Source organism: Athene cunicularia (assembly GCF_003259725.1).
Source record: "Athene cunicularia isolate RWA chromosome 1 unlocalized genomic scaffold, athCun1 chr1_part1, whole genome shotgun sequence".
Taxonomy (NCBI): Eukaryota; Metazoa; Chordata; class Aves; order Strigiformes; family Strigidae; genus Athene; species Athene cunicularia.
In genome coordinates this window covers 91446072-91459806 of record NW_020799091.1, presented here as the reverse complement: position 1 = coordinate 91459806, position 13735 = coordinate 91446072, and the positions used below count along the sequence as shown (strand labels likewise).

At 35.0% G+C, this 13735-nt stretch overlaps 1 protein-coding gene across 4 annotated transcripts in view; it reads right to left on the bottom strand.

Moving 5' to 3' along the window:
• Positions 1-13735, bottom strand: part of USP9X (ubiquitin specific peptidase 9 X-linked) — an 83381-nt gene that overhangs the window by 29634 nt on the left and 40012 nt on the right. For all 4 annotated transcript variants that reach the window (XM_026857619.1, XM_026857709.1, XM_026857798.1 and 1 more), the window contains exons 18-25: positions 13419-13659; positions 13058-13207; positions 12839-12959; positions 12266-12396; positions 11726-12004; positions 8992-9117; positions 6400-6525; positions 2923-3089 (exon numbers count right to left, since the gene is read on the bottom strand). In XM_026857619.1, coding sequence (XP_026713420.1) covers positions 2923-3089; positions 6400-6525; positions 8992-9117; positions 11726-12004; positions 12266-12396; positions 12839-12959; positions 13058-13207; positions 13419-13659 — 1341 coding nt within the window. The remainder of the gene's footprint in view (positions 1-2922; positions 3090-6399; positions 6526-8991; positions 9118-11725; positions 12005-12265; positions 12397-12838; positions 12960-13057; positions 13208-13418; positions 13660-13735) is intronic.

Here is a 13735-nt window from a genome sequence, read left to right as displayed (position 1 = left end):
TGCTGTTGACTAAGCCAGTCTTGTATTCAGAGGTCACCACTATAAAATCAATTACCTTGGGTAATAAGAACTGCTCTAGTATTTAGTATTAAACATGTTGCATTCTGTTTCTCAATTTATAGGTAGCATGGTTATGCTATGAGGAAACTGCAGAAGTTCCATCAACCTCTGAAAGAAACAAACAAAACCCACCAAGCCATCTAATTTTTTCCAGAGAGATCGTATTTGTGAAATCTGAACTTGATCATCTTCCTTGTCTTTTATGGTGAACCAAAAACATTTTCTCACATGCATATTTTTGCTCACATTGTTCTCTGATTGAGGAGAGGAGATTAGAGAACAATAGCTGAAAATGGAAAGATATTCAGAATTCTGTCTGGTATTTGCTAAACTTTCTCTGCACTGTAAACACTAATTTGCTTCCAGATTAATTCAGGAGAGGAACTTCTTTTTCAGCTTAGTTCAACTTCACCTTATTTTCAAAGCAGCCTTTGTTTCTACTCATGTTTATGTTGTTCTATCATATAATAATGAATAGTTGCATTCTAAGTGAGATTATCATATATATCAGAAATTTTACAAACATGAGAGGAAAGAGGTCAATGGTTAGCTGCTTGTACTGACAGTGTCTGGTGGAGAAATAAAGCTGAGAAAAGGAGCTGAACAGCAGTCCACTTGGATAAGTCCTTGAAAATTTTATCCCCTCTGACAAAAAAACCCAAACAAATCCCACCCATTAATACTATTCTTATTTTAAAGGGCAAAAAGCTAACACAGCTGGGGAATTAAGCCAGTGCTGTTCAGACTTAGGCTGACATGCTAACAAAACATGTGGAAAGAGAAGCTCCAGCTTGCAGACACATCTAGTTTCTGCCAGTATTTTAGGAAGAAAAGTACAACAGTCAACTATTCACTAGGCATAACAATATGAAATAGTTGAGATTCAAGTTCAGTCAACAAAGCCCATATCAGCAAGAATAATCACTGGAAGAGACTGGCAAAACCATGACTGATATTCTCATCTGTAAATCAAGACTGTAGGTTTTGTTGAAAAGACATTCTGCCTCCATCATGAACTGTGTTTACAATCTGCATAATGAAACTCAAACCAAAATGTTTAAGATTTATAGATGCAGAGGCTCCTGATTTGAACCAATAGTTCAATTCCTTAAGGAAATATGACCAGAACAGAAAAATCCTCACAAAGAGCATCTGCAGTTTTCAAAGACCAAAAGAGTGATAACAAGTCTTAATACCAAAGCCTAACTGAAATATAAACAAATGCCAGTGAACACTTGAGAAATGTCACTTAAATTCCAAATATAATGCCAGAAAGCCAGGTAACTACAGTGAAATCTATTATAAAAACTATCACCCATTACTTATATTTGTACAATTAAGATAATGGAAAAAAGCCACAAATCTGATAAATCTTCAGACCCACATAAAAAATAAATAAATAAATCAAAGAATAGGGCAACACATGCTATTCAGCTGTACTGGTACTCTGAATTTAACATGTGGCCAAGGTACACTTAATGTCAAAATAGTAACTTGATATCAACTGTTGAGAGTTTTAATAATAACATTTAGTGATTTCTTACTCATCAGCCTTGAAAGTTACCAAAAATAGTGGAAGACAGCTTGTTTCATTTAACATGTAAAATGACAACAAACATTTGTCAACATGTTTTGTTAAACTGCTCTAAAACTGATAATAACACACTTCAGTGAAGCTGAAAATTCAACATCCTATAACACAGGTTACAAACTAATAAAGCTTGTAGGATTCTGATAACAACACTCCAGTTTCACCAATGTCTGCAAATAGTTCATTGTAAAGAGACACTGATGATACTACTGGTCCTTTTGTCATGGTGAATATTCCTGAACATAAAACCTTTTAACCTGTTTTATCCACAGAAGTAAAAAACCAAAAACACAGTGCTGAAATTCTGACCCTATTCACCTGAGAGTGCCAGTCTGACTCCACTTAAAATGTACTGAAAGGCTTAGACAACTTCACTAACTTCTGATCTCTGTCATTTCTCAAAGAACAGTTTAAGTATTCGTGGAACAAGAGTGGAGGTATCTTACAAAACTAGAATTAGATCTTTAGGAACAGTTCAAATCACTAAGTTTAGTAACAACATACAAAAATTTTCCACTTGGATGATTTCTAAAAATAACCATCCCAATACTTCACATCATAAATTCAGATGGGCTAAAAGTCACAAAACACACATCACGCAGATGCGGTGTTGTGAAGTTGTCGTCTAGGGAGATCTGTAGGAATAACTCTGAGATAACAAGAGATGCCTGAACTCTATGGCAGGACTGCAAGGCAACTGAACCACACACTGCTCTTGGCAGCTCCTGGTGGTTTTCCCTATTCGTCTGTTCCCCAACAGTGCTAAGGGTTCCTCCAAGACACTATTAATGCATCAGGTGACAGCTCTATACGTGAGTCACATGAAGAGTCTTGTCTAGCACTCTAATGCAAGAAAACCACAGGATTAAATCTTAACTTCCCCCTCTCCTCAAACTGCTAGTACTGTATCTTGTCTTTACTTTGCAGAAAAAGTATAGGAAAGTTCTTCTATACCTAAGACACTTATATACTGTGGCAAGTATTCACATAAGTTCTGAAAAAAATAAAGTACCTTTATTTTATTCTAAATAAGTTGTTCTAACGCCATCAGTAGCATATTACAAGGCATCCATCTGGCTTGACAATAACCTCCTTATGAGTACAAAGACAATTACAGATATATATATTGCTAAACAATAAAGGAAGATGACGGCAGAGAAAAAAAAAATCATTTAAATTACAGATCACTGCTCTGCCTTTAGGCTTTATATTGATTTTGAATTGTAAAATAATACATGCAGTTAAAAAAAAACCCCACCACCACAACTTACTTGCTGTGACAGTGCAATAGCAAATCAATGATAAACGTCTGCCATGCTTTTTCTTTACTGAGTGCATCCAGAGCCGTTGGAATCAAAGCAAAACACAGGGTCATCACCTCCAATGCTTCACAGCAAACTTGTTCATCTTCCATGTCTGGTTCATTTCCTGCATTTGTCTGTGAAAATAAACAAGAGAGCACAAAGTGGGTATAGAAAAAAATCCTGAGAAACCCAACTGGCTCCAAGGTATATGCACTAAATACAAACACAAACCACAAATTTGTATTCTAAGTGATTATTTGTGCCAAGTATTTTATAAGCTCCACTCAAATGTGATTCAAAGCACTATGTGGGATGATTTGAACTTCCAGTACTGTGCTTCTCAAAGGAGGATTCCAAGCATGAACTTAAGGAGCCAGAAGTTAAATAGGAAGGCTTATATACAAAAGTTACATCAGTTAGTACTGTTGGATTTTTTTTGTTGGTTTGTATTTGGGTTTTGTTTGATTTTTAAATAATACGTTTTTCTTTACTACTCAGAACCTGGAGTTTAAAGCTTTGGAAACAGTTACTACTTAAATAGAAAAAGGCTATAATGCTGTATAAACCATAAAGAAGTCCAGTTTTCAAAGCTTTGATACTCAAAACTTATTTGACCAAAAGCTTCTTAATACCATTAGAATTTCTTCAGCACTTCACTATTTTTCAGAATCATGAAACAGCTGAACCAAATTTCAAACATAGTTGCTGTGGTGATTTTTGAAATAGGGTAGTATTTCTAATTGGTACACAGGTTAGTTTTTCAGTTAAATCAAGTGAGCTGAACTTGGTACATTTTTCCAAAGTAAATACTTTGACAATAAAAGCAAACCCTCTCTTCCATCTAAGCCAAAATTAATTAGCTTGAAGAAGTTCTGAAGAAACTGAATGTGAGCAGGTTCCAGTCCTAATTAATCAGTAATCATGGCTGCATGTTAGCAACATTAACTAGGGGCATAAAGTAAGTTTATATATGGAAAGGTATCAAGACTCGGTAGGTAGAAAGAAGGGATTACAATGCAGAAGAGGTAATTAATTGTAAACAGCAGCAGAAGAGGACAAAGTATAACTCAGTCTGGCAAGACACTATTTTGTCTTTGCACAAGAGCTAAAAATCAGAGTCACTACCACTGCAGTGGGAGAATGTGGTAATTCCGACACATCTCAAGATACAAAACCAAAAGCAGAATGCTTTCAGCAAGTCCAGGGCTGTACCTGTTCTGCCCTTGAAGACATGTTTAGAAAAGAAAGTTATTTCTGCATGGGTGCAGCGATGTAGTAGAAAGGCAAAGTGCATTTTATACTCAACAAAGTACTTCACTATAATCGGTGACTAAGAGCTGATGGGTCTGTACAACAAGCAGCACGCTTTCAGTATTTCAGGTTGGTATGGGCCTTCTCACAGCTAATAAAGAAATACTGGTTTGACACCACCAAAAGTTGCACACAGTCTTCTTCAACCTCTGAGCATACTCCCCTACCAGAATTTTTTGAGGCAGAAGGTAGAAAGACTCCACAGAGTTATGCTTTGAAAATAATTTATCTTGTCTTCAAAGTTTAATTGAATTTACCAGTTAAGTTCAGAAGATTCTTAAAGTGCTCACAACATTCTTTCAGAGTAGTCCCATCAAGTATGAATTCTGAAGTGCCTCTTAAAAAAACCCCCGCATTCACTATAGTTGCCTTTGATGTTTTTAAGAATCCTGACATGTCATTCCTGATTCCACAAAAATAAGTCTGCTTTTCTTCTTAAACTAATATTGAATGATAAATCTCTACCCCCAGACTTAGCAATGCTCCTACAATCTATGAGGTCTAAGGTTTAGAGGTCAACTTAGAAAATTAAAACCATTTTCTTAAAATATTTTTTCATCTAAGCCAGTGTTTGCCAGTCACTGCTATATTCGAAATCTTTGTAAAACTACCATAGGAGTTACTTCTTCTCATGTACAACCAAATGCAATTCTCTTAATTTAAGAACGTGTCTTGCATCATATTCCTCTATTTCTGCAATACTTTCCCCCCTTTTAACGTTATTTTAACAGAGTACTTTACTCCCCCTTATGACTTCTGCAATTTCTTACTCTCTTTAATTTCCAATTTCCCTTTCAATTTTTATTTCCCTCTTGCTTAGCATAAACTAAATGCAGTTGTCATTTATTACAAATGTCCATGTAAATGTCAGTAAGAATAAAAATCACCACTGCACAAAAAAAATCTTTGAAGGAGGACTGGTAATGAATAGTTTTGATTTCATCTATTTTAAAATTTCAGTTGTTTGAAAGTATTTTTACAGAATTTAACTGTACAATTTCCACCCAGAAAAATGTCAGAAAAGACAACTTAGGTATATTTTCCCTTAGGTGTATTTTCTCTCATACACTACTGCTCTTAAAAAATCTCATGTATAGATATAAGAGCACATCATGTGCCTGGACTGTTATGCTAACTAAACCACGTTTGATATGCTAGTTTATCACCCACAAAAAAAACCCCACTCACCCCAAAACAAACTAAGAATCCACCCCCCACACCACCAAAAACCCCAGCTTATTTCATCAAGTCATTCTCACAGCAATAGAAGCAGATGCCATTATACCACTATGTAACCTAAATGGATAGGTGCTGCATTTTGTTGAAGTAAATACTCTTCCCTTAATTCATCATTTAAGCGCAACAGCCAATATATTTAAGGAGGTTTTATTCCTGGTATTTCTTTCCCTTTTACTCTCAGGCAGTAATTGATGAGTACTAAACTTGATTTTTTTTATAAGACAAGCAAGAGAAAATGTTTAGAAAAGAAAATATTCTTCACTGTCCAAATGCAGATCACTGTTTCCAATATCTTTCAGCAACATTCGTTAAAACACAAGGTATGTGATAACATACTGATATATAACCTCCAGCTCCAAAGTATTTATGCAAACTACATGTGAAGTCATGAAGATGCTTTTACATATCTACATAACAGGAGGAAAAAAAATACAGGATTAGCAATTATTTTGTTTTACTAGTGCTTCAGTTCTAACTTCAAATCAGTTAGCTCTTGTTTCTCATTCTAGACTGCACATACGCTTTAAATCAGCTTCTGTAGAACAGACCTTTTAAAGTCTGAAGACTGGAAACATCAGCATTGCAAGAAATGCTTATTCCTTATTTAGATGCAGAATCTAACTGGGGTAAAAACATGTTACAGCAGCTTACAGGACTGGTGCATTTTTGAACTGACACCAGTTTCAAGCCGCAATTAATAGTTCCTGAGAAAAGGAATCTGAAATAGAAAATTAAACTGTTGTATGACAACTGACATACTAGATTCCAAAATACGTCATCACAAAGATACCTACTTAAATGCCCATCACACTCTAAGCCTGGCCTGGTTAACACTGTCCCTTCTGTAAACAAAAGAACAGTTATAAAGAAAAGAAGTTGCTTAGGAATTCTTACCTTTTCATAGATTTTACTAATTTCCTCATTCGAGCTGAAAACCAACTGAACTGACCCACAACCTGATGCCCAAACAATTTTTTGTACTGCCCTAATAACACAGATATCAGGGATGTATTTTGAAGCCTGAAAAAGAGAAACAAATACTAAAATGCAGTTGCAAGTAACACTACATTGGATTCTAAATTCTCATAATGTATTTCATATAAATATACAAATTTAAAATTTTAAAAATTTACAAATTCTACAATTTAACAAGCATTTTTTCCTTCAATAGAAAATATGTATCTTGAAAAGCATTTGTACTTATGCAATATTTCATTTTTTAATATAAAGTAGCATATGTTACAGAATCTTAAATCATAATGCTGCAAGTATCAGTAATTACAAGAAAGTAAACATCTTTGATAAATAACCAGCAACTTTTTGATTCTGAGTAAGATTTAGCAGCAACTAACAACTTCAATGCTAAAGCACATTCTTAATTTGGGGGGAAAAAAAAAATAAACAACAAACCACCAAGCATGCATCTGGAAGGCAACTAGCCTCTTAATTAACAAGTTGAAGTTATTTTAGGGTTAGTTCCTTCCATGATACTTCTTGGGCTAGCTGACGTCTAGACAAACTAACACTTATCATGTACATGATTAATACACATGGACTGTTCTATATTCAGGTTATACAGGGTTTAAAATTATTAAGAACACAGATCATGTAACTTATGAATGAAGAATCACTCTTCAGCATTTTGGGCACAGTCTGAGTTAACAACCAATAGATTCTACTTGATATACATACATCACAAAACATACTACAACTGCCATTAATTTATGCTTTTATCAACTTTCAAAAAAAACCCCTGAATCTAGCTGGAGTGTATAATCAAAAGTAGAACTCTCCAAAAATAGGCAAACTTTAAAAACAGATGGCAGACAGTTCTCAAAGATCTCAAATTTTATTTTTCTAATGCTCAGACTTAATAAAAAAGGAAACTCTAAGAAGCTGTACTAGTAAGCTAGTTGCATCAGGAAACCTCAACAATGTGCATTCTTGCTACTGATACGGACCTCAACAATAGTTAGAAGAACAGGTATTTCACCTTTGTCAAGCAAAGCAACCTTAAGAGTAACAGCACCACAAGAAAAATTTGTCAGACAGAAAAAGAACTTTTTGGGTTTTAATCTCATTGTGAAAGATTTCTTTCTGTGCTGTAGTCTGTCTGGCCTATGGAAACCATGTCAATTTTTTTTTTTTTTTTTAAACTGTGAAGTCAGGTGAAGAAAGTATTTGACCATCAAAACATTAAAAGAAAAAAAAATCTTTCAAAGGCAAACTACAATACATATGAAATTTAGATCGACAGCAGTTTTCGTAATTTCAGAGTATTATAGTCAATATTTAAACAGCAATATTCTGTCGCTTCTTACAGAAGAGATTCAGATTTTGTTTGCTCTGATGTGCCCAGTGAAAGAAAAATAATTATTTATTAGAAGTCCTCTGAAAAGAACGAAGGCAGCATTAAAAGCCTTTCCTCATACCCCACCTCCACTTTTTCCGTGGAAAGAAGTTAATTAAATCAGAGTTCAGCTCCCTGATTTTACTCATACAATCACCTATGGATGCAATACCACCACTAATGGACAGCAGATGGTTCAGTCTTGCAGTCTAGTACACTGTGCTTTCTTTAGACACTGCTCTTTATTCAGAAGAAATAGTGTACTTTTCAACATGAAGATGGTAATACAAGACCACTTTTATTTAGATAGCCCAGAAATGTTTTGGAGATAATTTGCAGAGATTCTATACAGTATAGAAAAACAATATTCACTGCTTCCACACTGGAAACTGAGGGATGCTGATTCACTGTGGAAGAGGAAGTTACGGTACTTCCAATTTTAGCTTCTGCTGAATTCAGCAGAATTCACTAATGTATTCACTAACATGACTCATAATTCCAAATCCAAATGGGCTTTGGTCATATCATACAGATAAGACTATTATATTTGCAAAGGACATAGTTTAATCCTACCGAGCTCCACAATACTTTTTTTTCACTTGTTGCATTAATGAATTTCCAATATATAAAGAGACACTGGTAACAATTTAAGACTCTTCTCTTTCAACATTTAAAGCCACACTCAATATTTAAAAATTCTCTCCTTTTCTGTGTTTCTCTTCGAGAAGAGAATGTTACTCAGAAATCAAAACAACTAAGACCAAAAAAAGAAGAAAGTATCACAAAAATGTTTTAAAAATATCCATTAACTTCTTTAAATCTATTACATCAAGTTTCTGAAGTTCTGCTCTAAGTGTAACAATATACACAATCCACTGAAGAGCTTGTACAGAATCTGTCTAGTTCAGTTAAACCCGTTTATGCAATTAAGACACTGAATTTTTTAATTACGTATGGAAACAATTAGTTAAAATATGTCTAGTTAGTTAACAATTTATGAGCCATATGAACGTTACCTAAAAGGTTTTGTGAAATTTTAGACAGAAAATCTATATCTTACAAAGCAGTAAATTTAAGGATTAAAAAAAAAAAGATATTAAAGGGAAAAAAAGTGACACAGAAAGGAATTCACTAACCTCATCAGATATTTGCTGTGCAAGACGTATTGCTACATTTCTTAGCATGCATTCTGAAGTTGGATTAGGAATGTTTTGTAGGGCATTTTGTAGCACCACTGCCTGGTCATGTGTAGCCTGGTTTATCTGGAAGAAAGCATTTCTTATACTTATTTTTACATGGATAAAAGAAAGCAAGAAGATATGAAAATACAAATTACTTAGATAGGTTTGGTAGAAGTAGATAAGATGTTGGAAGGAAGCTACTTACAGAAACTGTGAACACCAAGAAAAATAACCCCCCTCATTTTCAAATAGATACCATCACATCTGAAGACTCTGTATGTCAGAGTGATATGATCACAGAGCACAAGTAGTTAAGAGGAGATGCACTTGCTGAAAACTACTTCGGTTTGGGAGTTTGTTTACTGAACAGATTATTTCAAGTTAACACCATGTTCAGAATCACACTGCCTCCTTCCTTTTCTGGTGATGTAGGAAAAAAGGGGTTTGGTAGAACAATGGGTTTCCCTCTGGATTAACTAACTGTTCAGAGAGAATATGGCTGCAGTGTTCATTATGGTTAAGTACACTTTAAACATTTGAATTAGAGCACTATTGAAGAATTCTGTTCTGAATTATCCTTCCTGTTCTTTATGATATTTTCACAACAGAAATGGCAGCAAGACAAGTATTTCTCTTTTCTGTATAGTTCCTTCTCCTTGGGCTGACAGAGCTTCACAGTTTTGACAGTTCAAATCTGAAATGTTTGTTTCCTTCTCAAACTTGCTTGAAAAGACTGTGCTGTGGTTACAAGTTAAAACTTATTGTACAAAAGAGCTTCTACATTTTCTACTACCATTTTATCCAAAAAACCTGTCTCAAATGCTGCTCAAAAGACCCATGGTGAGTTGTTCTGTAACACCTGGCACTGGTCATATCCCTTCGCTTTGCCAGTTTGACTGATACCTGGTTCGGGGAACAAAATTACAGAACTCCACTGAAAAATAAGAGAACTTGCACAGTCAATTAGCTATTGGAAGTGGGCTCTAAGTGATCAAACACACTATATGTGGGAGCAAATCACGATCTATGTACCAGAATACTATGTTTAACAACATTATTGATTCAACTTCCTATGAAAGCAAGGAAGAAAATAAAAATGTAAAAGGCTGAAGTGACAGCAGCAGACTGTTAACTGGAAGACTGCAGACACATAATATTGGTTACTTCATTCTCTTAAGTACCGATGGAAAGCCAAGACAAAGTTATGATATGGTACTAACGCTTTAGATAAAACAGATTAAAGGTATTTACAAATCTCACCTCCATCCTGAAGTTTAAGCTTATTGATGCTGCAGCATAAAAAGTCAAGACCAAAATCCTTCAAACAGGATGATGATGACAGCAAGTATAACTGTTTTTTTCCAATAAATCAATTAATAATAAAGTTAGATATTTAAACAGTGAATGTCAGCAGTCATGGACAAAGGTTACTACCTCCTAAGCGGTCAGCATAAATCTGTTTCGAACAGTACTTCAAGACAGCTGATGTTATTTGTGTTCCAAACTGCTTTTTGAATAATCAATGTAAGAAAATAGGGCAGTAAAATTTACTCATTTTAATTAGACACAGGATAGTGTGGCAAGCATGTTTTCTTTAAGATGTTTCTATTTACAGTCTAACATGAGACACGAAAAGGGATCTTCACCTCCTTGTAATCATCAAGAGTTTTGATTTCCTTGAAAAAGAATGAATTTGGTATCTTCCAACAGATGCATCTGATAAGAACAGATATTTACTTTTTAGACTTAAGGGGAAGGTAATTCTCTGCTTCAGAGATGGATCTTGGTAAATATTATGGAAGAAAGTATTCTGAAGTGGGCCGCTCTATGTATTCTTGAGTACAGGCTGATGGCTCAAACAACTCTTCAGGACCAAATGTCACAAAAGAAAAAAAAAGATAGCTTGAATACCTGGAAGAAAATGTCCTCGAAGGACAACAGCAAATTTCTGGTTTTGGGCTCTATGTTGTATGTCTGCTGTAAGAAGGCAGAAATAAAATCTTGACCCACAACATATTTCTCCAGATGTAGAAAAACTAATAGTCACATTAAATGTGCATAAAATCTACTACTACAGACACATGAGAGCACAGTTTAGAACACCTGTATTACACTTTCACTTTGCAACTTAGAGAAATCTTAGGGTAGGACACCTTTCAACTATCAATATGTAAACTTTGCAATGTACCTAGCTGTTCTCAGCAAAAATTTTCTACAAACAATAATTAGGAATCTAGCAAGCTCAGGATTTATTTTTGTGTAGAAAAAGGGCTGGTACGACCCAACATCAGTTCTGTTGTTTCATGCTCTAATCATAATTAGGAGACACAGGAAATTCAGAAGCATATGCTTCAATAGGCTCAAAAGAATCAGAATTCGATTCGCATTTATGGGATAGATATACTTGAAAGTGGAAAGTTACTCGTACTGACAATCATGCAAACCATTGAAAATCTCATACAGAGCAAGTGGATCTCACACCTAACTTTTCTACAGTCTGAAAGAAACAGGACTTATTTAGTAAGTTTATCTCTTTTTTCAGAATCATCAGACAACATTATCTGGATGCACTGTGAGTTCTTCACATGCAACTCACTCAAAGAGATTGTCAAGGGAGACTAGACAGATGTTGCAGACAATGTAAAAAACAGAGTACATTGCTATTTGGAGCAAGGACGATTTATATTACCGGTGAAATTGTACTTGTGCCTTCCACAACTGGTTGACAAGCTTCTGCCACAGCTCGAACATGGCCATATCCAATTGCCGTTAGCAATAATTTGGCTATTTTTAGAGCATTAAGGTAGGCACCCCTTCGAGTTTCCATATCTGCATTTGGCAGGAAGTTATTTCTAGTCAGCATGCTCAGTACAAGAGGCAAACCACCACTTTTTAAGAAGTTGTATTGGAAGTCACTGGCATCTTCTCCCAGAGGTGCACTGGCAGGCATTAACAAGGCATAAACTACCTGTAGAACAAAATACAGAGTTAACGAACAGAAATGCACTAGCTTGAGTGTAGATGATTGAATATGAGACTATGTTGGAATGCTACTTAAGCAATGCTTTGACAGCACTGGCCATACACCAGTTTATTCCAGTAAACTGTTCGAGTGTTTTCAAATGTTAATTTCAAACCAGAATTTGATCTTGGGCTTCCATAATGTTACAGAAATGATTTCCAAAAGAGAGAGTTAAGACTTTTAAAGAACACACAAAGCTTCACAAACCTCTGTTAGATACAGCACTTGTGAGGCAGAAGGACCAAAGAATAGAGAATCAAGGGATGGACTAAGGCTGCTTTCCCCAAGCTTTGCATGATCTAAACAAATAGCTCTTAGTTTCTCAACTGTAGTGTTATCTGCAATAAAAATACAACTTATAAACATATTGTAACAAAAGTGCTCCAGAACAGTAGTATTTACAATTATAAATCTGAAAAATTCTATCAGAAAAGTTGCAAAAAATGTAACTGACACACAAGATCAGACTCTGAAGTGTACTGCAGTAATTATTTTTATCAGTACAAAAGTGATCCCATTAAAGCAGCGCTACAAAACCACTTGTAAATACAATGCTTCTCCCTATTCTCACTGCTCTGTGGTACTGAACCCCAGTAACAAATAAGAAATAACTATATGGGAAATACATTTACAAGCCAAATTATAGTAACAGTCGTGAATTAAAATATCAATAAATTACTAGAAAGTAAAAAACAGTCCCCTAACTTAATTTTTATGTAACAGGTAAGAAATTATTATCTAGGACATTACAAAATAAAACAGGATAAAATTAAGTTTCACCTGGTGGCATGAGCTTCATAAGAACACGTGCTCCATCTCGAAGAGGTGGCATATTTAGGCTACTGCCCAAGTCTGCAACTTGCCAAAGAAAAGAGATATATCGAGGATGCAGTGACATGATCTTAAAATAAGCAAATAAAAAACCCATTAAAATTGTTAATTAAAGACAAAGTATAGGGAAAAAATGCTTTTATACTGTTCATTTCAGAATATGCTTACCACTCCAGGCAAACAGCTTTCAACTTCTGGATTTGGACCATCGCTGTAGTGATTGCCATGGTTGCCCGGAGAACCAGTTGAAGAGTCAGAAGAACTATCTGGACTTGAGGGCATATTGGAATTTATCTGTGTAAGCTTAGCCGTAATTAGCTGAAAAACACAATCATAGTTTTAATACTATGAAAAAATGAAAATTCTTTACTAAATAAGCATGTGATATAATGTTAATGGCATTAATACAAGGAGGAAGAAGGAAACTATTTCACAAGATTAAGTGATCCCATGCATGGTATTTTTCAAACATTTACAAGAGGGAAGCAACATCTGAACCAACATAAATTAATCAACCTGCAACACTTACCGTTTTATCTTTGAGATTCAACTGCCCAATTAATTTTCTATCATCTGCAGGGTCCACCAGCTCACCACCAATGAACAGTTCTACTTTTGTGTGTGCACTATTGGCTTTAATACGATTGAGAATACAACGCCGTACTTGGCCAATTGTGTCATTTGTATGAGACCAAATATCCAAATCTTCCACCTGGCGGCCTTGGTTTGGAAAACGAACTACCAGCGTGATATGTTTACCACGGAAAGCTCTGAAAATAAGTAAGATAAACAGATAAAGTTATTTCTGCTCTCATGAAATAAAGTCTTTTTCCTTCTGTATTTTGT